At 43.5% G+C, this 23,877-nt stretch overlaps 1 protein-coding gene across 6 annotated transcripts in view; it reads right to left on the bottom strand.

Moving 5' to 3' along the window:
* Nucleotides 1-12,998: 12,998 nt before the first annotated feature.
* The window catches only part of tanc1b (tetratricopeptide repeat, ankyrin repeat and coiled-coil containing 1b), a 194,654-nt gene continuing 183,775 nt past the window's right edge, over nucleotides 12,999-23,877 (bottom strand). The window contains exons 19-27 of one of the 6 annotated variants that reach the window (XM_045210453.1): nucleotides 23,300-23,433; nucleotides 23,056-23,182; nucleotides 22,556-22,731; nucleotides 22,133-22,265; nucleotides 19,735-19,764; nucleotides 19,527-19,618; nucleotides 16,380-16,526; nucleotides 15,631-15,731; nucleotides 12,999-15,432 (exon numbers count right to left, since the gene is read on the bottom strand). In XM_045210453.1, the coding sequence (XP_045066388.1) occupies nucleotides 13,761-15,432; nucleotides 15,631-15,731; nucleotides 16,380-16,526; nucleotides 19,527-19,618; nucleotides 19,735-19,764; nucleotides 22,133-22,265; nucleotides 22,556-22,731; nucleotides 23,056-23,182; nucleotides 23,300-23,433 (2,612 nt within the window). In that variant the 3' untranslated portion in view covers nucleotides 12,999-13,760. Of the gene's footprint in view, nucleotides 15,433-15,626; nucleotides 15,732-16,379; nucleotides 16,527-19,499; nucleotides 19,619-19,721; nucleotides 19,765-22,132; nucleotides 22,266-22,555; nucleotides 22,732-23,055; nucleotides 23,183-23,299; nucleotides 23,434-23,877 lie in introns of those variants that run through there. The other 5 variants (XM_045210456.1, XM_045210455.1, XM_041864622.2 and 2 more) reach the window with 5 other exon arrangements.

The raw sequence follows: 23,877 nt of genomic DNA on the forward strand, positions 1-23,877 counted from the left end.
TTACATACAATTTTAATTTACGCTGCTGCTACTCTGTTTATCATACATCCTGATGCCTAGTCACCTTACCCCTATACATATCTACCTCTATCACTCCAGTATCCCTGCACATTGTAAATATGGTATTGGATCTGATCCTGTATGTAGCTTCTTACTTTGTCATGTTCTTCTAATTTCGTATTTCTTATTTTTATTTATTTTGTGTTTTTGTTCTACCTTCTGTTATTTTTAGTATTACATTGATATTGATTACTGCATTGTTGGGTTTAGAGCTTGCAAAAAAGGCATTTCACTGTACTTGTGCACATTACATTAAAACTTGAAACATAAAAAAGCACTGCACCAGAATGCAGCTGTGTCTTTAAACATCAGGGGGACAAGCTAGACTTGTGTTTACAGAGGGTTTCCTTCTGAGAGTGGGCATGTTGACAGAGCACATTCCAAGCTCTCTCTATCGCTCTATGAACACATTCTCCTTTGAAAGTGATTTTGTGTTTTCTGGTGATTTCTAGCTGAATCCAGGAATACCTCATGTCAAGGTAAGAACATACAGGAAAATGCTCTTATCATTATTTCCAGTGATTGGTGCAATTGTGGTGTAGATATGGGAGGGGATGAACAGGAGACGGGGGTTGGGGGGGGTCCTCCCCCAGAATTTTTGACATTTTAAAACGCATTTCCTGCAATTCTTCTCAGCTTGACATGACTGATTATGCCTCTCGAGGGGTATTTTGAAAACACAGTATAAGTGGAAGGATAAGTGGAAGTCTCTCCCCCAAAAAAACTTTGGGGGGGGGGGGGAACAGCTAACTTCCTGCATTTCAACACAGAAACATTTGCAGTTTATTCTATTCTACACATTTTGTCATGAGTCTGAGAGAAAATGTTGCATTTTTAAAGCTAATTTCGTGCAATTATACACATTTTGTAATGGGGCAGACAGTAAAAATACATTATGATGACTTGTAAAGTGAGAGATGATGATGAAGAGGCCAGTCCAAGAGTGGAACCCCTCCAGATAAATAAAAAACCCTCTCCAATCTTGGCACAGCTTCCCTTACCCCCCAGTCAGCTACAGTAGGCTCCAACGATATTTACACTCACCGGAGTTTATTCGTTCACAAAAATGGATCGCTCCTACAAACAGGGAGTCACATGGCCGTGGCTTTCTATATAAAGCAGACAGACAGGCATTGAGGCATTCAGTTACTGTTCGATTGAATGTTAGGTCACTCGTTTTGCCCATTCCAAGTGACTTTGAGCGTGGTATTATTGTCGTGCCAGACACACCGGATCAGAAACGGCTGCCCTCCTGGGCTTTTCACGCATGATGCAACAAACAGAAAACATCCAGTCAGCGGCAGTCCTGTGGGCAAAAACAGCGCGTTGATAGGAGAGGTCGAAGGAGAATGGTAAGAATCATGCAAGCTAACAGGTGGGCCACAATCAGACAAATAACGGTGCAGTACAACAGTGGTGTGCAGAACGGCATCTCGGAACGTACAACTCGTCGATCCTTGTCACGGATTGGCTATTGGAGTAGACGACCACACCGGGTTCCACTCCTATCCGCTAACAGCAAGAAGAAGTGGCTCCAGTGGGCACACGATCACCAACACTGGACAATTGAGGAGTGGAAAACATTGCCTGGTCTGACGAATCCCGGTTCCTGTTGCGTCATGCTGATAGCAGAGTCAGAATTTGGCGTAAGAAGCATGAGTCCATGGCCCCATCCTGCCTGGTGTCAACGGTACAGGCTGGTGGCGTTGGTGTACCGCCGTCCAATCTTCAGTAACTGCGTGATGCCATCGCGTCAGCATGGATCAACATCAATGTGGAACGTTTCCGACTTGTAGAATCCATGCCCCGAAGAATTCAGGCTGTTCTGGAGGCAAAGGGGGGTCCGACCAGGTACTAGACGGGCGTACCTAATAAACTGGTCAGCGAGTCTACATAACCTTCCCCTGAGCCAGTCAGCCACAGAGACGCTGGGTGTGTGTCTCAAATGGCACCCTATTGCCTGTATAGTGTACTATAGGGTGCCGTTTGGGACGCTGTGGAGAGAGGAGTTGTTACTGTATAGTACAGGCAGACTTGATAAGAGGACACTTACTGTTCTGGTATGTTTTGACTCAAATTGCTGCTGCTGTTTCACATAACATCATTAAGCCTCCCTCCACATGTATGCTTCTGAGAGTGGAATTCAATGGGGAAGTCAGTGGTAGTGTTACTTTGCCAGATGGACAAGGCAGCGATAGTGAATGACTAGAATAACGGATAGAGAGAACAAAAGATAGAAAGCGATGGAGGGTGAAGGGAAAGGAGGGAGAGAGGTGAGGAAAAGCAAACAACACTGTGTTAATGAGAAATACCTCCAGTAGTCTCGCTGTTATCATTCAGCTGCCTAATAATGGGAAATGTAAAGCATGGTGCATTGTGGTGTCATTAGCAAGCACTGCGCACAACAGTGCGCATTTTATCTTAGCAATACATGAAAAATGATAGCCGCTCGCACAATGTCATGTGAAGGTGACCTCTGATGAACAGTGTGCCTGCCGAGGCCAGAAAAACACAACATTGTCAGGGGGAGGGAGGCTCTGAGGGAGACTGATAAATATTCCCAGGGCATGCAAATGGGATTACAGTGCTGTTGATAAAAAGAGGATGTATATTTGAGTGAACAGGTTAGAAAGCACTAGTCTGTCTTTTATCGCTGCATGCTAGAATGAATGGTAATTTGCTATCAGCACCGAAGGAGGGCCTTCTTTTTTGGGAGGTATTTCAGTTATTCTTTTTTTCCTTATTTCTTTCCTTTCTTTCCAAACACATTGTACAGCATAAAAACATTGAGCATGACATCCAGACATACCCTCCAGTATAACACACATACACAATCTAATTCTACTTCAGCATCACGTAAGCTACAATACAAAATTGGTTCACAAGCACAGTATTACCATACAACATGGGCCATCACCTCCCATTCCAAGAAACGACATACCAAAAAAATATTCGATTCTTTCATTTCTACCAGTGAATCTAGCAAGCAGTTGTTCATAAAATGCCACTTCCAGCTTTGATTATATCCACTGTTCCAGAAGTTTTTTTTTTGTTTAGTTTAATAATTCAACCATTTAAAAAAACAAGCACACATAAAGCCATACATGCACATGAGTAAAATCATCGAGGATAACACACAATAAAGTCTGGGACTTATTTCCATTGTGGTCCTCTTGAGACAAGATGGCTAGGCAAGATCCAAGACGGTTGAATACAGTATGACAACGAGATAAGAAAACAAATAACAGAGAAGAAGAACATCTATCTCATCATTGCAGTTACATCATAGGGGTCATTCATATGGGCACAGAAGACATCAAACTGTTTTTTACTTTATTTTTAAAGCTGCCCAGAGAGGATGTCATTCCACTCTGAGGCTCCAGTATACAAGAAAGTACCTTTCCCAGCATTACTCCTGAACCTGTATAAGCACACATTAGCAACACCTGATCTGGTGCTGTGATTGTGTGCATCCCTAACACAGTGAAAGTAATCAGTTAGATATCTGGGCGCAGAACCATAAATACTCCAGTAAACCAAACCCAGTCTAATCTGGGACACCCTAGCTTCAACAAGCAGCCAGTTGAGTTCCTGAAAGCAGCTCCTGCCTATGTGAGTACGTGGACTACCCTGATCAGCTTATTCTGGGCTATCTGGAGCTTCCCCTTCATACGCTTAGATAAGCCCCCAAACCAGGAACTACTAGCGTAGTCAAAATGGCATTGAATGAGGGCAGTGGCTAGCACTTTCATGGAGTCCTTATCAAGCAGCTTGGACTTTCTAGCCAAAAACATTGTCCTGGCATTAACCTTCCCTAGCACTTTAGTGGCCATACTCACACCTCCCAAGCTTCCATCAAGGATGCATCCCAGGTAGCTAACAGAGGTTTTAGTAGTCAGCACCTCACCCCCTAACTCCAAAAAGAATTGCCTCAGTTTTACCTAAGGGCAGAGATAGCTTATTATCTCCAAGCCATTTGCTAATGTTAGTAAGCTCTGTGCTAAGTATGCTCTCCAACATAGTTTTACTTTTGTGAGACGCCAGAAGTGTAGAGTCATCTGCATAAAGGAAAATACTGCAAGAACAAGCATCTTTCATATCGTTAATATACAGTAAAAATAGTAGTGGCATGGCATTTCCAAAGTCTAAGGATCAATCTAGCAGCTGTAATGATACCAACAGTGATCAGTGCAAATTCTTCATTTGCTACATTAGGTCATTCTGTTCTGTCACCTAAGAGACATATTCTTGGTGAAATTGGGATTGTTGGTCCTGACCATTCTCCCAAATATTTCAGAATATCCTTCCAGAAAGGTAGCACTAATGTACATTCCCATATTGCATGTAAGAATGTCCCTATGTCTTTTTGACATTTCCAGCACATATAATCGTTGATCAACCCCATCTTATGAAGCCTTGAGCTTCCCCGTGGCTTCCCTTATGTTCCACCCTGAGTTAGCCAAAATCTTTAACAAGGGATCATCCTCAATTTCACATTTAAGATCAGTTTGCCACATTGTCCTAAGGTTTTTACAGTCTTTACTGTGCAAATGACTAAATATTGAGTAACAAATGGCTCCTTTATGTTTGGGTTTATTCCCGATATTCCACTATTGGATTCTTTCCTGGATTTAATTGACAGCTGGTTAACAGACATTCCCTCAATTGTAAATATTTCCAGAAATGTCCCTTGTCTCCCATATCATATTTTCGGTATTACAGAAGCATACCTTCATTGTATAGATCACCTACAGTGTGTATTCCTTTCATTAGCCATTGTTTCCAGTACACATATTTCTTCCCTATCCGTACACTTGGATTATGACACAATGAATATTTTACATCTTTTACATTTTTTGTCATTTAGCAGACGCTCTTATCCAGAGCGACTTACAGTTAGTGAGTGCATACATGTTTTTCATACTGTTTTAGATGCAAAATTCCACATATGTTATGTACTGTTCTCTACATCTCTTTTGAGTGTAACAAAATTGGATTGGGAGTTTCAACAAGCCTTTCCCCAGAAATATTATGTGACATAATATCAACAGGGCTGAAAGGATACGTTAGCTCCCGTTCTATTATGATCCAGTCCAGACCAGCATCCTCTTTACGCCAATGCTTTTCCAATTAGCCATTTCAAATGATAAATTATACAATTTATCATCTGGTAAAGCCAAGCCACGTCTATCCTGTGGTGAACACGTCTTCGTATTGAGGGATGGCCTTCTTTGTGTGGAATGTGTGGGAAGTGTTTGTAGGAATCTGATAAGTAGTATTGCAGGAAACAGCGGGAGTGAGCGGGAAGGACTCGAGGGGGCATGTGGGAAGGCCCGTCCTCCCTTCCTGTGTTTGTGCGTGTTCCCCAGGAACAGGAAGGAAGCTGTCAGGACCAGGTCACTCAAGGCTGCTGGTGAGCGATTGGCCCGAGGACATCTCAGCCTGGCTGAGTGAGGAGGACATTGAGGAGCTGGTCACCACTTTCCCAGCCAACAACATCGACGACCCCATGTCTTTGATGTGTTGGACAACATTCCATTCATTCCGTTCCAGCCATTACTATGAGCCCGTCTTCCGATTTAAAGTGCCACCAGCCACCACTGCATGACACTCACAACACACATATCCCAGGCATGTCTGACCTGAGGTCTCCACTCCTCATTAGTAATGAAGGGACCCAGGAGTGGACCAACAGGATTTACTGGTTTATCCTTTATTACAGTGCTTTTCTATTGGAATGGAATGCATGCCACAGAGGCTTTTATCTGTGTTCTAATCTTCCCACAATGCTCCCAAAATACAATTGTAAATCTGCTTTAAGGCTGCCAAGCTGTGACTTTCCTACCTCCAAAATGTCCCATCGGCTATTACTTGCTTCTATAATTTGCTTGTGACAATTTCATCAGATGACTTTAGATAATCCCTCCGAAAATGAGATTTGTGGATTTGGACAGAATTAGCTTTTTCATGCTATTTCCTCAATCATGCTTGCTAGAAAGAAAAGTATATGTTTATTCTGTGTCTTCACTGTGATATGATTGGAATAGATTGAGATAGTGTCATACAGACTATAGTTTTTGGAAACAGTCTGCATCATTACCAATGAATCAGGACTAAGGAAACAATACGTTTCTAAAAACCCACTGTCCTTCCGCTGTGCATACTGTATGATTGCCTGAAGATGCTGTTTGTGGATACACACTGAAATAAATGAGATTCTCACTGCGCTCCTTCATGAAATATTCATGAAAAAAGTTATTCACAGACATCGTTCACCACATCTCTGTAGCGGCTTAGGGAGGCTTCTCTGGTACAACAACCCACCATCTACAGCTAACATCAGTCTGCCACATTACAGTGTATGGCGTTTTGTCAATGTAGTCTTGGTACAGTGATTGGCAACTGTGAGGGTTAGTAAATAGCTAATAAAGTGTATATTTTCGCAAACAATCATGAATGTCATTTCATTTGCGGCAATTCAGGCATAAAGAGTTGTGCTATTCTCTTATCCACATTAGTAAATTGAATGACTAATGGGTTCAGCAAGTCATTGAAAGAAGACATTTTGATTGAGTACTTTCCCTGACTACTGTCCCCACAGGGATTTAAACCATTTGTGATTGCAGTGCCCTATCTATAGTGCTGTATCTGCACTGGGTTTCCTCCAATCACATTGCTTCTCGGGGGGGTGCTTCTGCTTGATTGCAGGTGAGGGCTAGTTAATTTAATCTATCAAAATGCTGAAGTCATCATAGCCTAGTGCCATAATCTCAGTGACGTGTGGCAGGTGGTGTGGTTCCTTTCTTTCCCTCCGCCAACACAGCTGCCTGTCTGTTCCTTACCTCAGCTCTGGTGTGTGTGTGTGTGTGTGTGTGTGTGTGTGTGTTTGTAAAGGATCTGTTTCCCTTGAGCGCCGAGGCACTAGGCAACTTAACCTTGATTAACAAACAGAGCATTCCATATGTAGGAGCAGGTCTTCCACAGGAAGAGGTCTGATTGGGGAGCTGATCATTCCTTGGTTTACATCCTGGTCCCTGCAGAACGGCCTGACAATGAGACTGTCTACAGACATGCAGCTCAATGCTGCTAAACATAGGCCTTCCCTGAATCATCAACACTGCAGCCATGGACACTATCTGTAGGAGGCAGGCATCACTGTGGCTGGGACTCTCATAAAGGTGGCCTATTGGCACCTGCTGTTGACATACTGGTACCCACCTCAAATCTCTGGCCCTGGAGATGCACTATTCAAACCTATTCCATTGTGGGACTGTAGGCTTTAGGAGTGAAAATGCGAGTGAGCAGCGGTTGCTTCGCTGTGCGCCAAGTGATAGCGTACATCTTCCTGGTAACTGGCTCTCTAACTGTGGAACGTTCCAACACTTATGACAGATCCAAGAAATCCTCAGGAGTGATATTCACTTGCCTGCTGCTTTTGAAAAGCAGAGCTTTAAAACCATCTACAGGCTGTGAATCATCAGACTCCTTCCCTCTGTTTCTGTGAAGACGGATGAAGGGGAGTCCCAGTAAGATGTATGCATCTGTATCTTATCGGGGAAACCCAGCAGTAAGGAGACACGTTTTATTGAACAGTAGATGCTCTCACCACCGTGACATTGGGTTTCCTAGCACAAATAATGAGTGCCTCAGAATGGCTTTGCCCTTCATAAATGTCCACACACGATGCGTTCTGTTCTAGGGAAATGTACTGTTACGGTACGGTAGGAGTACATTTCCCTAAAGCTACCTCCAACTCCAAATGACTCTGGATGGTTTTACCACAAATAAGCACTCTATTCAATCTGTATCGCAGAAGTTCAGCATCAGAGCGTGATTGAAATTTAAAGGCAAGACTGCATTCATTGTAAACACTGCATATGTCGGCTCAATCGGAAATGACTTTCTATCATGCAATTTCTATCGCACACTCTGTAATGCTTCAGCGATACAGATTGAATAGTGTCTTATAATGTTACCATTGTTTTGCTGTAGAGTATGTGGGTCTCCGTGGTAAAGTCTTGAGGAAGGTCGAGGCTCTGAAAGCAGCGTTGACGGGACCAGATGCCCCAGATGAGTTCCTCTGTCCCATCACCAGAGAGGTGTTGAAGTACCCTGTCATCGCTGCAGGGGAGGGAGAGGGCATCAACACATGTGTCACATATACGTCCTTGTTCATCAATGCTAATGTAGCCTATTTATTTTTTCTTCTTTAATACACTGTACTGTAACCTGCTCCAATTATTATACTGTACGTAGCCTATAAAAGTAATTATGTCAATGTCTGACGTATAAAATATGTGTCTAAAATCAACAAATGGATATTCCTATGAGAAAGATTGGTGCACATGAGTAATGCCTTTCTCTGAAGAGCCCACGTTTCAGAATCAAGCCAAATTTGTACAATGTGATTACTGACAATCGGTTCATTGCACAGTTCTATACTATTGATTAAATTAGGGTGATTATCCATGAATGAGTGATATGATATGTCATGTGCATAACTTTACATCATTTGTGCAATAGGATTTTGTTGGAATAAACTAAACTGGAGTCTGAATGGCCTGCTTATTGTAAATCAGTGGAGGCTACTCACTAAAATTAGTGAAACATTTAAAAAGCTACTGTATCATTTTTAGATAAAACTATACTAAATATACTGAACAAAAATATAATCGCAACATGTAAAGTGTTGGTCCCATGTTTCATGAGCTGAAATAAAAGATGCACAAAAAGCTTATTTCTCTCAAATTTTGTGCACAAATTTGTTTACATCCCTGTTAGTAAAAATTTCTCCTTTGCCAAGATAATCCATCCACCTGACAGGTGTGGCATATCAAGAAGCTGATTAAACAGCATGAGCATTAAACAGGTGCACCTTGTGCTGGGGACAATAAAAGGCTACTCTAAAATGTGCAGTTTTGTCACACAACACAATGCCACAGATGTATCAAGTTTTGAGGGAGGGTGCAATTGGCATGCTGACTGCACGAATGTCCACCAGAGTTGTTGCCAGAGAATTAAATGTTAATTTCTCTACCATAAGCTGCCTTTTAGAGAATTTGGCAGTAAGTCCAACCGGCCTCACAAACGCAGACCACGCGTAACAACACCAGCCCAGGACAGCTTCATAGACACATGCATACAAACACACAATAACATACGAACTATAAACACATGTAAACAAGGATTTTGTGTTATAGATATGTGGCAGTAGAGTAGAGGCCTGAGGGCACACACTTAATATGTTGTGAAATCTGTATTGTAATGTTGTTAAAATGTATAACTGCCTTAATTTTGCTGGACCCCAGGAAGAGCTAATGGGGATCCATAATAAATACAAATTCACCTGCTGGATCATCTGAGACCAGCCACCCAGACAGCTGATGAAACTGAGGAGTATTTCTGTCTGTAATAAAGCCCTTTTGTGGGGAAAAACTCATTCTGATTGGCTGGGCCTGGCTCCCAAGTGGGCCCACCCATGGCTGCGCCCCTGCCCAGTAATGTGAAATCCATATATTAGGGCCTAATTTATTTATTTCAATTGACTGATTTCCTTATATGAACTGTAACTCAGTAAAATCATTGAAATTGTTGCATGTTGCGTTTATATTTGAGTTCAGTATATATTCACATCACCAAATAATTGATTAAAACACACTGTTTTGCAATGAAGATCTACAGTAGCCTCAACAGCACTTTGTAGGGTAACACCATGGTGTAGCCAGAGGACGGCTAGTTTCCGTCCTCCTCTGGGTACAGTGACTTCAATACAAAACCTAGGAGGCTCATGGTTCTCACCCCCGCCCATAGACTTACACAGTAATTATGACAACTTCCGGAGGACAACCTCCAACCTATCAGAGCTCTTGCAGCATGAACTGACATTTTGTCCACCCAATCAAAGGATCAGAGAATGAATCTAGTACTGAAAGCATAAGCTTCAGCTAGCTAGCACTGCAGTACACAAAATGTGGTGAGTAGTTGACTCAAAGAGAGAGAGAGACAATAGTTGGACAGTATTTAACAAATACATTTCTTCAAAAATGAAGGAGAAGCAAAAGCGAGAGGGAGAGAGAGAGCGAGCTAGCTATATTTCCTAGTATTTTTTTCACTTTTACTTTCACTTACTTAGCTAGCTAGCTAGTTTGGCCTACTCAAACACCCGTCTTAAACACCCGTCTTAAACAGAGAGGGATGCTATGTTGGCTATCCAACCCTGGAACTCTTCCAAGTCAAGGTAAGCTTTTGGTTTTATTAATTTATTGCCACCGAGGCCCGCCGGTGTAACTGCTAAAGTGCTTGCTGACTGGACTGCATGATTGTAGCAGGTTTACTATTTAATACGTTAGTTATATTAGCTATGTTGCCTTTGACGTTAGATAATATGGTGACAATGATGTAGGCTGTGTGTAGCGGTTAGCGGTTATGATATGAAGGTTTGGCTTGGAAAGGTTTTTTCGCCTGGTCACAGACAGCTGATGTGTTGTTCACTGAATACCACAAGCGAAGGGAAAAGGTGAGAGGAGAAGAGCGCTTAGATGCGAAAACACATTGCAACGAGCAATAGAAACTCTCGTTTGTAACTGTTGGACTAATGATTACGCCCTAGATCAGCTAGATGAGTATAGGCGGTATTGAATGTGTCACTGTTGCCTTGATTACAAAAAATTATCTTGACCTGTGCACCAACGTTGTAAACTTTCATTCATAGGCTAGGTTGTAGCAACCTCATGATGGATATAGGAACATTTGAGTATCATATAGTAGCCTAAATCTATCGATGTTACATTGAGCTGGGTGAATGGAATATGGACAGTCATCCAATATTCTGTAATAGAAAAAAAGCCATTCTCATAAAATATTTTATCGTCCTCCCTCATCTTAAACGGCACCGGCCGCCACTGATGTACTGTATATGCAGTATAAACATGTTGTTCTAAAATGTATTGTCGAACTTAGCTCTGGTCCAAGTCGTTAGTGTCCATTCAAACGCTCACTAATGCCCTGGACCAGAGCAATGTCGAACTGTGCCCCTTCTTTTCCCTGCCACAATGAGAGCCAGAAGGTCTGTGTTTTCTCAGTGGGACTTTATTTCCCCATTGTGGGTATGGCAGTAATGTTCTATTACAGTATGTGATTTATGGGTAACACAGCTCACAATACTGGAAACATGGCAACCATTGCAAGTAACATGCATATTAAAATATTATCGATGGCCCCACGCCCCCCTAAACCTTTTTTGTTTAAATATTTTTTACTCTTTATTATAAACTGCAATTGTGGCATGCACTTAAACCAATATTATTTTCACAGAGCTTATTATTGAAATCGTAAAATGTCTTAGTAGCTGTGCAAAAATAACTATATAAAATATATTGCTTTTACAATTAACCAAGCCATAGGCGCTGTAAATAAATTAACCTAGACAGCAACAACAAGCAGATACAGAGAGGATTGAGTTTTTAACGTTATCGGGCGATTCATAGAATGTACAAACATATAAACATATACATTTTTTAGAACCTTGAACACCAAAATAAAACTCAAAATACACATAAGTTGAACAAGTCAATACACTGACAAAGACCTTCACTCAAAAGAAGGACAAATACATATTTATAAACACAACGTGAGGAACTACAACATCCTTAAAACACAGGAATGCCCATCTCAAACATATCCTTACATCTCTTCTATCTACAGTGCATTCGGAAAGTATTCAGACCCCTTGACATTTTCCACATTGTTACGTTACAGCCTTATTCTAAAATGGATTAAATTACTTTTTTCGATCATCAACCTACACACAATACCCCATAATGACAAAGCAAAAACTGGTTTTCTGAAATGTTTGCAAATGTATAAAAAACAACAACTGAAATATCACATTTACATAAGTATTCAGATCCTTTACTCAGTACTTTGTTGAAGCACTTTGGCAGTGACTACAGCCTGGAGTCTTCTTGGGTATGACGCTACAAGCTTGGCACACCTGTATTTGGGGAGTTTCTCCCATTCTTCTCTACATCCCCACAGCATGATGCTGCCACCACCATGCTTCACCGTAGGGATGGTGCCAGGTTTCCTCCAGACGTGACGATTGGCATTCAGGCCAAAGAGTTCAATCTTGGTTTCATCAGACCAGAGAATCTTGTTTCTCATGGTCTGAGAGTCCTTTAGGTGCCTTTTGGCAAACTCCAAGAGGGCTGTCATGTGCCTTTTACTGAGGAATGGCTTCCGTCTGGCAACTCTACCATAAAGGCCTCATTGGTGGAGTGCTGCAGAGATGGTTGTCCTTCTGGAAGGTTCTCCCATCTCCACAGAGGAACTCTGGAGCTCTGTCAGAGTGACCATCGGGTTCTTGGTCACCTCCCTGACCAAGGCCCTTCTCTCCCGATTGCTCAGTTTGACCGGGTGGCCAGCTCTATTAAGAGTCTTGGTGCTTCCAAACTTCTTCCATTTAAGAATGATGGGGGCCACTGTGTTCTTGGGGACCTTCAATGCTGCATAAATATTTTGGTACCCTTCCCCAGATCTGTGCCTCGAGACAATCCTGTCTTGGAGCTCTACAGACAATTCCTTCGACCTCATGGCTTGGTTTTTGCTTTGACATGCTCTGTCAACTGTGGGACCTTATATAGACAGGTGTGTGCCTTTCCAAATAATGTCCAATCAATTGAATTTACCACAGGTGGACTCCAATCAAGTTTTAGAAACATCTCAAGGATGATTAATGGAAACAGGATGCACCTGAGCTCAATTTCGAGTCTCATAGCAAAGGGTCTGAATACTTATGTAACTAAGATATTTCTGTTTTTTATTTTTAATACATTTGCAAAAAATTCTAAAAACCTGTTTTCGCTTTGTCATTATGGGGTATTGTGTGTAGATTGATGAGTAAAACAAATGATGTAATCAATTTTAGAATTAGACTGTAACGTAACAAAATGTGGAAAAAGTCAAGGGGTCTGAATACTTTCCGAATGCACTGTATATAGCTCCATAATTCTTCCTTCAGCACCATTGACGTAATGAACACAGTTCAAATCCCATTGGATGCGTCCCAAATTGCACCCTATTCCCTATGTAGTGCACTACTTTTCACCAGGGCTGGTCAAATGTAGAGCACTATTTAGGGAATAGGGAGCCATTTGGGATGCAAAAATTGTTTTATACTCAACCTTGAACAACTCAGTAATAACATTATATTGTAATACAATATATTGTATAAGCACTTTACTTAAAGGCCTATGTAAATGCGTAAAGTGCTGTGACTGTTTTTTCTATTAGTACATGCCCAATGACTGTCTCAGTGCAATGTCTCCAGCTTTGCTGAATGACAGGGAGCATGTTGTCCTGTAACAGAAGCAAACAGCCGTATGCATTAGTAGGAAAGAAAGAAATCCGTTCTGTTTCTGCTTCAATCAAAACGCTGCCTGTGGCAGATATTCACAGGGGGGAACAAACTTCTTTAAAAGTTTCGACCTAAAACACAATTTTTCGATGGGCTGGTAAAAACTTAAGCAATCCCTCCACTTACAATTTTTGCTAAGATGTGTGTGTGTGTGTTGAGTGTTTATGTGTGTCTTGAGTGTGTGTGTATACAATGTGCATGTGTGTGTTGTGTGTGTGTGAATGTGCGTGCGTGTATCGGAATCTGCGTGTGTTTCTGTGTGTTGAAAGAGGGGAGATACATATCCCTACACATTTGACTCTATGAATGATCGCTTTGGTTTCATTGAGGCTACGTGAATGGCGGGATTATCTCGGGCTAAGCTCGGCTGCTTGGGCTTACTGTCCACAAAAGCGTGCGACGGCATGGCCAGCGCTGGCTTGGATTCCTTGTAACAGGTGGCTGCTTGGCAGAACTTTTCTGTGAATTCCTTCGAGTGCATTCCATTCTGCAGGCTCCCCATAGCACCCTGAGATGGAGCTTTGAGCTGCTCGTAGTAAGTGCTCCCTGTTTTGGCATAAGGTAGCTCACAGTTTGCCCCCGTCGTCTGGAGGCCCATGGCAGATATGTTTTGGCACACTAATCCCTCCGAGGAGTGACTCTGCCAGGTGCGGAGGGCTCCGGTGGGGGGCTGAAGGCCCGGGTGGCTCTGGAGTCCTTGGTGCTGCTGTTGCTGCTGCAGTTGTTGTTGCTGCTGCTGCTGAAGAAAGCGTGCCGTCTTGTCCATGATGCCCATGAAGGGCCTGGGTTTCCACTCGCTCGTGCCTCCCTGGCTCTGGCCCTGCTTGGCCTTGTCTGTGGTGGTCTTGGTGCGTACGTCAGGGCCCTGCAGCTTGCCGCTGTCAGACAGACTACTGCTGGAGGCCAGGGAGCTGGTGGAGCTGGACACCCTGATGTTGCTGTCTCCCCCCTGGGAGCATGCCTGGGAGACCCCATTACCCCCGCACTCCTTCCTCTGCTCCTGGCCTGGCCCTGCAGTGTCGAGGAGGCCCTGGGGAGACCCTGAAGTCAGAGCATCCAGGGAGGACACCGAGTGGGCAGACAGACGGTCCTGGGCCTTGCAGGAGGAGTAGGTGGCCTGGGACGAGTGCAGGGACTCGCTGTCCCTGTCACAGTGATGGCCCATAGCCATGTTCTGGGACTGCGAGGCAGCAGCCATGGACAGGCGTTGCTCCCCGTAGACAGGCTCGTCAGGAGGGGGCGGTAGAGGGCTGATGTCGATGCCTAGCCCTGGCCCTGGCTTCAGCATGCTGGACATGTGTCGGCTGGGCAGGGGGCTGGAGGGAGCGTACTGGGACTGGGACTTGGCCCCCGAGGAGCGGCCTCCTGCCTGCAGGGAGCTCATGTGCTTGTTGGTTTTCACTATCTGGGCCTGCTTGGTGGGCTGGAGGATCAGGCCCTGCTGGGCCATGGGCTCTCTGGGCTCCCTGGGGGGGTAGCGGTGGTGACTCAGCCTGCCAGGGCCTGTGAGGCCGGAGGGGGGAGAGCCAGGCCTGGTGCTCTGCTGCTGCGGCTGGGTGGCCAGGCTGAGGGAGTCAGGCAGAGTTCTATTGAGGGAGTAGATCTTCTGAGGCCAGGGCTCACCCTTCTCTCCTCTCCTATCTGAGTGTTGAGACTGAGAAGTCCCCTCTTCCTCTTCCACATCATTCAACCTCAGAGTGTTCTGTCCATCCAGACCTCTACTGACAGCCATGCTATGTTCCGATACCTCCTCCCCCTCCTCGTGTTCGTGTTCAGAGTCGTGGTTGGCCGGAGCCTGGTTGGACGAGGACGTTGCCCCCTGCGGGTTGCCCTGGGTGGTGCTGCGCTGCATCTGCTTACACTCCTCCTCCACACGGGCCAGCAGCCGCCGGATCTCCCGGTTGTTGGGGCACAGCTTGGCCGCTTCGTGCAGGTCAGCCATGGCTGCCGTGAACTGCCTGTTGAGGGATGGAGAGAGAGAGAGAGAGAGAGAGAGAGAGAGAGAGAGAGAGAGAGAGAGAGAGAGAGAGGGACGGTCGTGAGAGAATGAGAGTGACTAAGGGGGTCAATCAAGAAGCGCAGTACTTCTAAACAAGCATACTAACAATGCCCCCCTAAAAGAGCCACTTGAGGGTTCTCTTGATGAATAGCTTTACCTGCTGCTCCTCTTGGCTCGGGCGCGGGCGTAATAGGCCTCGTACGATTTGTGTTTCAGCTCCAGGGCCTTTGTTGCAAACTCCTCAGCCATGCCAAAGTCCTGTTGCGAGGGAATGGGAAGATCAATATGAATAACCAATGCAGGGAAATGCACATGCACATTGTCCATTGTCTCTCTCTCTCTCACACTTTGAATGTTTATGGGAACAAGCTGACATTAGCCCCAGTAATGACTACAAGCATACTATTGCTTATGGACTTCTAAACAGTTTATCATTTAGCCTCAAATGGCTCAATCAGACTCACTCAACTGGACCGCTTAATAGCTATAATTCTGTCCCAGTAGTAGATAGTATAATTTAATGCATTCAATCTGTTTCTGAGAGCATTGTGTTAGTTTATGGCACGTTTCATCGATCATAGACCTGGAACACGAATTGGCTCGAAATTGTATCATGGGGCTTTTAAGCGCTGTCTACTACTCCCTAACAGCAGCCATAACAGCCATACTTCTGTCTGTGAAATCATTAGTTTGGACTGTATCTTCTGGTGAGCATTTCTTTCAAATATGTTCAAAAACCCACAGCACAACAACAGTTTTTTCACGTTAACTATCTTCCAACGTCCCGTGCTACTGTTATACATGACCTGATCGCATATTGTGTCTTTTTAACAGAGACCTTTGGGAACAAATGTTCCAGTAAATCCAGTATTAGAGGAGAAAAGGAGGACGTGTTGGTTTTCTTACGTTGGTTTTCCTGCGACAACGGGAGAGGTTGAGGTACAGAGACACCCTCAGCTCCTTGAAGGCCTTCAGGTCATCACCGAACCCTTCCCTGGGAAACTTCCTCAGAGCATACTGGTACCTCTGGGCTGCCTCTTTCATTTTCCCTTTCTGAAGGACAGAGAGGGAGGGGAGGGAGGGAGGGAGGGAGGGGGGGGGGGGAATAGGGAGAGAGAGGGATGGAGGGATGGAGGGGACAGGGGGAAAGAGCGAGGGACAGAAGGACGGTCGTCAGATCCTCCCCCAACCCAAGAGGCGTGTCGCAGCAGCTCACACACAGTCCCTCCCTCTCTCATCAATCACACACAGGTTCCACCTGAGCGGATTGTCCTTTCTGCGACAACTCAATCTGTTAACCTCTTAAGGATCGTACCCTTTTTTCATTTTTCGCCTAAAATGACATACCCAAATCTAACTGCCTGTAGCTCAGGAAACACTTTGAAGTTTCTGGAAATTTGAAATTAATGTAGGAGAATATAACACATTAGATCTGGAAAAGATGATACAAACAAAAAAACATGCATTTTCTTTAAAAAAATGTTTTTATCGTCTTTGGAAATGCAAGAGAAAGGCCACAATATAATATTGCAGTTTAGGTGCAATTTAGATGTTGGCCACTAGTTGGCAGCAGTGTGTGTGCAACGTTTTTAGATTGATCCAGTGAAGCGTTGCAATACTGGACTATTTTGTATCAAGTCTGCCCAAATGTGCCGAATTGGTCAATTGATACATTTTCAAGTACATAACTATAGAGAACATACAAAAATGACATGGTAATACAAAATGTAAATTGACATACTCCCAGGAATGTCATACATGATGGATCATTAGCTAATACACTAACTTTCACACATCTAGATGGCTGGGCGGGGTGGGTGTGGAGCCAGAGACAGCAAGGGTTCAAACTGTAGAACCAAGTTCCTACATTTGAATATAAACATTTATTTTATCAAACAAAACTATGCTACATTTTATCTCTGGGACCCTCAGGATGACAAATCAGAGCAAGATTACTGAATGTAAGTACATTATTTACCTTCAGAGGTGAATGTATCAAACCAGTTGCCATGATACATTTTTTGTTGTTGTGCACTCTCCTCAAACAATAGCATGGTATATTTTCACTGTAATAGCTACTGTAAATTGGACAGTGCAGTTAGATTAACAAGAATTTAAGCTTTCTAACCATATAAGACATGTCTATGTCCTGGAAAGTTTGCTGTTACTTAACCTGTAGAGGTTAAATGTCACGGATCAATCCCAGCTCAAACGGTGAGCGTGGCGTTGCACACACCCATTCATCTCTGCTTCGTCGCACTGAGCTGCTCAAAATATAACAGTCATTATGTTGTTTTCTCTCAACCAAATTACAGTGGCTGAGGTGTCCTTTTTATACAAACACTCCCCCTGATGGCCAATCAATCCAATGATATCATGTTTGGAAAGTATTCAGACCCCTTCACTTTTTCCACATTTTGTTACATTAGAGCCTTATTCTAAAATCGATTAAATTAAAAATGTTCCTTATCAATCTACACACAACACATTTTTGCAAATGTATTACAAATAAAAAACTGAAATACCTTATTTACTTAAGTATTCAGACCCTTTGCTATGAGACTCGAAATTCAGCTCCGGTGCATCCTGTTTCCATTGATCATCTTTGATCTGTTTCTACAACTTGATTGGAGTACACCTGTGTTAAATTCAATTGATTGGACATGATTTGGAAAGGCACACACCTGTCTATATAAGGTCCCACAGTTGAAAGTGCATGTCAGAGCAAAAACCAAGCCATGAGGTTGAAGGAATTGTCCGTAGAGCTCCGAGACAGGATTGTGTCGAGGCACAGATCTAGGGAAGGGTACCAAAAAATGTCTGCAGCATTGAAGGTCCCCAAGTGGCCCCCATCATTCTTAAATGGAATAAGTTTGGAACCACCAAGAGCTGGCTGCCCGGCCAAACTGAGCAATCGGGGGAGAAGGGCCTTGGTCAGGGAGGTGACCAAGAACCCGATGGTCACTCTGACAGAGCTCCAGAGTTCTCTGTGGAGATGGGAGAACCTTCCAGAAGGACAACCATCTCTGAAGCACTCCACCAATCAGGCCTTTATGGTAAAGTGGCCAGACGGAAGCCACTCTTCAGTAAAAGGCACATGACAGCCCGCTTGGAGTTTGCCAAAAGGCACCTAAACAAGATTCTCTGGTCTGATGTTTTTCAGCGGCAGGGACTGGGAGACTAGTCAGGATCAAGGGAAAGATGAACAGAGCAAAGTACAGAGAGATCCTTGATGAAAACCTGTTCCAGAGCGCTCAGGACCTCAGACTGGGGCGAAGGTTCACCTTCCAACAGGACAACAACCCTAAGCACAAAGTCAAGACAAGGCAGGAGTGGCTTCGGGACAAGTCTCTGAATGTCCTTGAGTGGCCCAGCCAGAGCCTGGACTTGAACCCGATCGAACATCTCTGGAGAGACCTGAAAATAGCTGTGCAGCGACGCTCCCCATCCAACCTGACAGAGCTTGAGAGGATCTCCAGAGAAGAATGGGAGAAACTCCCCAAATACAGGTGTGCCAAGCTTGTAGCATCAAACCCAAGACGACTTGAGGCTGTAATCACTGCCAAAGGTGCTTCAACAAAGTACTGAGTAAAGGGACTGAATACTTATGTAAATTTGATATTGAAGTGTTTTATTTTTAATACATTTGCAAAAAATTCTAAAAAACTGTTTTTGCTTTGTCATTATGGGGTATTGTGTTAGATTGATGAGGGGAAAAAAACATTTAATCCATTTTAGAATAAGGCTGTAATTTAACAAAATGTGGAAAAAATGAAGAGGTCTGAATACTTTCCGAATGCACTGTAATTACATTGTATGCATCAGTCTTTTTTTTTATTGTAGCCCATCGTAAAAGATTGTAGCCCAGAACACACTTGACTATATCAATACACAGTATATATCATTGTTTAGAACCAGAAACTCAGACCTAACAGTATAATGTTAAGCCAAGCCTACATTCCAGATGGTACCCTATTCCCTATATAGTGCACTACTTTTGACCAGGGAATATATGGTGCCATTTGGGACGCAAGCCTAATCTCTTTTCCATACCTTGTAAAGCAGGTTGCCCTCCTCCATAAGTTTCTGCAGGAGAATTATGAGGATATCAGGCTTGGACGTGGCCATAGCCCAGGCTGCATTCCCTGTTGGTCCACACACACACACACACAGAGTAGAGTTACACCACTGCTGCTCCAAAACCCACGGACTATATTCACTAGAAAATTGGTAACAAGGTAAAGTTACCTAAAGATTGTACCTGATCGATCATAAGGCGACGTTCTGTAGCCTTACGGTTACATTGAAAGCAGTTCAGAAGAAGAGAAAAATGATGAGAGATTGAAGGAAGGAAGGCAGGAAGGAAGGAGGGAAGGAATCATGCAAACAGATAAAAGCATTCAGAAAAGCAGAAGATAATTTGAAACTGCTATGGCTATAAAATGTGATTTATTCATTTTAGACCTTTCCAAGCTTAAATTGCCTCACCATTTTATTTCCTGCACTGATAATACTGAGAGTTTGCCAGTGGATATACTGTACCTATAATTGCATTGATATGATAATGAAACAAAATGGTGATTTGCTGGTCGTAAAGGTAATTGAGATTATAGAGACTGATAGCATTGTGTGCTAAGAGCAGGCGACATTGCTACCAAGGCAAGGGGAGAGGGTTGGAGGTATTGGCCATTATTAGCTAATTATGGGTGAGGTGCCTGGCTGGGCAGCACTGCAGATGTAAAATGAGGCAGATAAGCTCTAGGCCTAGATAGCTCAGTGAATGTCATTTAGGTGATAAGTCACATTCTCAAATTAGCCCACCGGCACACTTTTGGGAGAAAGGAAACTCACAGACACACAAAGAGAGAGAGAGAAAGAGAGGGAGAGCGAGAGAAAGGTAGAGACAGAAAGAGAGAGAGACACGCTATACATTAGGGTTGGGCAGTCTTTCAGATTTTCATACCGTCATACCGTTTCTGTACCATACCGGGGTAAACGGTATTACCGAAAGTGCACACAAGGGGCGCTATTTAAAAAAAGAAAATAATATTGATTGAATGTCTCTGCTGTAACCAAAAAGCTTGATATTGACATTCAGCCATGTAGCTAGCAAGTTAGCAAACCAAATGCATAGCTGGAGCCCTGAGTTGGATATAATTTATTGGACACATCTTAACATTTCTTATAGTTATACTTAACTTAGTTATAGTTATAAGCAGTGGCGTAGCACGCACTCCCGCCCAACCTCCAACAAATAATAATAATAATAATTTAAACGGTATATCGTCCAAGCCTCACACTAGTTGAATCTTGGTAGAAATCGGTTCAGTGTCATTGCCCTTGAATTTAGCACTAGCGGGGTGACATTCCGAGTAGATTGCCGATATTCCTATTTGCTATATCCTATTTCAATAAATATGTTATATTTACAGAATGCAATAGAACAACGTAGGCAGAGCTAAGAGTTTCACCACAACAGCGCAAAATGTCTGGTACGAAACTGCTTTTATTTTTTCTCTCACGGATGTCGGATGATCTGGGCCAATAGCTGAAGTCTATTTTTATAGCGGACACTCCGGTGTCATTTCATTGTTCAAATTGTCTATTTTCTCTCTATTTGATATGAATACGACATGGCCTACTAAGCTACTCTTTCAGTTTAATGCATGCTAGATTTCATGATCAAACAATAAATGAATCTAATGGAGTTCTAGGCTCTCAGAAAGTTTAGAGTTGTTTTTGAATAACTTAAAACATGGTAGACCTAAGGTAATAATGAGAGATAAGATAAAACAAAATATTCTCACAGCTTTATTTTGAATAATCAATATTTCAGGCCACAAAAGTGAAATTGAGAAAACAAGATCGAAAAATCGAATGAGAAGTAAAAATAAAACTTAGGCTACAACTGAGCAGATCTTATGAAAGAAACAATGCTATAGTTGGACTAGGCCTGTTTTCATATTGTTCTAGCAATGTGCAACCTACCAACATATAGCCTAGGCCCAAGAGAGGAAGATGAGGCAAAAATGCTAATCAGTTCATAATTATCCAGTTCTGAGGACAGAAGAGTTGCTTGCTCTGCAGCCCATGATGATTTATAACCCATCACACAACGTACAGCCAGCGAGGCTCTTGACTGTGTGTCACTCAGCTCTACCAGAGTGGAATAGTCTACTAGAATGACTCCACTAAATAACTTTTGTCAAGGTCATGATTCCTCTCGTCCCTCCAGTAGCATGTGAGCTTACGCTAGCGGTCTTTTTAAACTGTATTTTTATTTATGTATTATTTTTTGGGGGGGGTGGCCGTTAGGGGGTGATAACATTGTCTATCGGTCGATTTTATATGTACAGAATCACGATAGGACAAAATGTGATATCGAGTAACACTATTTAGCACTGAGCATCAATGAAACCAGGAGTTGGTCACCAGATTCCATGGCAATAGCCTCATCATATTTAGTGGACTTAAGAGACTGGAAGCACAAGTAAGCTTTTTCTCATTACTATCGTAAAGCTGGAGTAGTTCAATCACTAGACTAAAGTGTTGTTGGAATACTGGGACGAGAGTAGGATACATTCACTGAAAGAACAGTGTATCTAGAAACAAACACAAACTGACAATTTCTATCATAGATAGAGTTCTTAGTTTCTTACCCAGTTTAGCCCCCTTTTTCAGCAGGGTCACCACTACCGACGTGTTCCGACACCCTATCGCCCGGTCCAACGGCCTCATGCCACTGTAGTCTACATGCTCTATCACCGCTCCTTTCTCCACCAGGTAATGGACCTTCACAACAGGAGCAACACAGTCAAACACACACTCTTAACTCCCCTACAGTCAGAACAAACACTCTTAACTCTCGTATAGATCGGTGGTAATTTGTGTCCCATAAGGAGACACAGAGCACTTGTGTTGGGCCTAACTAAGGGGCAGGCCTAGTGAGACAGATTTAGACTGAGCTTAATGTCTGTCTGTCTGTCTGTCTTGTCTGTCTTCCTGTCCGTCCGTCCGCTTGCCCGCCCGTCCGTCTGCCTGTCTGTCAGTCTCACTGTCTGTCGATTTATCTCTCTACTCACGATCTCCGCGTCTCCGTAGAAGGCGGCCAGGTCCAGCGGAGTCCGTCCATTCTTGTCCATGTGGTCTATGACCGCACCCTTCTCCACCAGAAACTGCACAACGTTTTTATGTCCTTTCAAACATGCCCAGCTCATGGGCGTTAACCCTTCCTTGTCCATCGACGTCAACGACGCACCTAGGGAAGAATAAATTAAGTATTCAACATCAGATTTATCAAAACCACAGCATATGACCTTCACTCAACAAACCATTCAATATAAAAATGGGTGTGAAATGTGGCTATTGATATTTTGATCTTTTTTAATGTGGATTTCATCTGACTTTAGAGAAAGAGCAGACTGGTTTGCATTGTGATGGCTGACATGGTGTGTGTCCCAAATGGCACCCTATTTCCTATATAGTGCGCTACTTTTGAGACTGGTAAAAGTAGTGCACTATAAAGGGAATAGGGTGCCATTTGGGTCACAGTTTTATCTAGCGTAGCATCGTGGTAGCTCACCCTTTGACAGAAGAAAGTCGGCAGTGCTCAGGTGGCCCTCGCACGCCGCCACCATAAGTAGTGTCCGTCCCTGTTTGTCACTGATGTTCACGTCAGCACCATGCTGCTGCAGCAGCAGCTCTGCAATCTAATCCGCGCCCACACGCGCACAAACAGACTTAAACTCTACTTCCTCAGGGTTAATCATCATGGTTCCTTTGAAGTGTAATTGTAGTTTGAGGCAATATGATCGTGTGTGTCTCACCTGCCAGTGTCCTTGTCTGACAGCACAGAAGAGAGGGGAGACCCCCCTGCGGTTGACCTGCTGCACCACGGCCCCCTGCTCCAGCAGGAAGCCACACACGTCCATCTTGCCCCGGCCCGCCGCCGCCGTCAGAGCTGAGGAGACCAGAGGAAAGGGGTCAGGACTAGACCCGGGTCAGCTAGGGTACTTACTGTACCAATGGTGAGACCACACACATACACAGGGCAGGGCAGGGTCTGGCTCGCTTGAGACAGGGCTTGCTCCCTCTAGCCCACATTTAAATTGAAAATATACAGCATTTAGTTGTCCATCCACTGAGTGCCAATAATTGGACTAAAACACAATTCAGTATTATTTCCTTCTTGACAATATAACATAATTCAAGAGGAAAAACACAAGTGTCTGAATGTTTAATTCGAGGCTGACAAAGCTAACCTGTAATAAACAATACTGTCTGATTGTATTGTTGATTGCAAATCCATGTGAAATCTTATCTCTTTGAATCTTGTGGTGTGCCTGTCATTACTTTACATTACAAAAATAAACAGTAATACAGGAACTGTAGTCAGGAAGTTTGG

Source organism: Coregonus clupeaformis, chromosome 4, assembly GCF_020615455.1.
Source record: "Coregonus clupeaformis isolate EN_2021a chromosome 4, ASM2061545v1, whole genome shotgun sequence".
In the NCBI taxonomy this organism is placed as follows: Eukaryota; Metazoa; Chordata; class Actinopteri; order Salmoniformes; family Salmonidae; genus Coregonus; species Coregonus clupeaformis.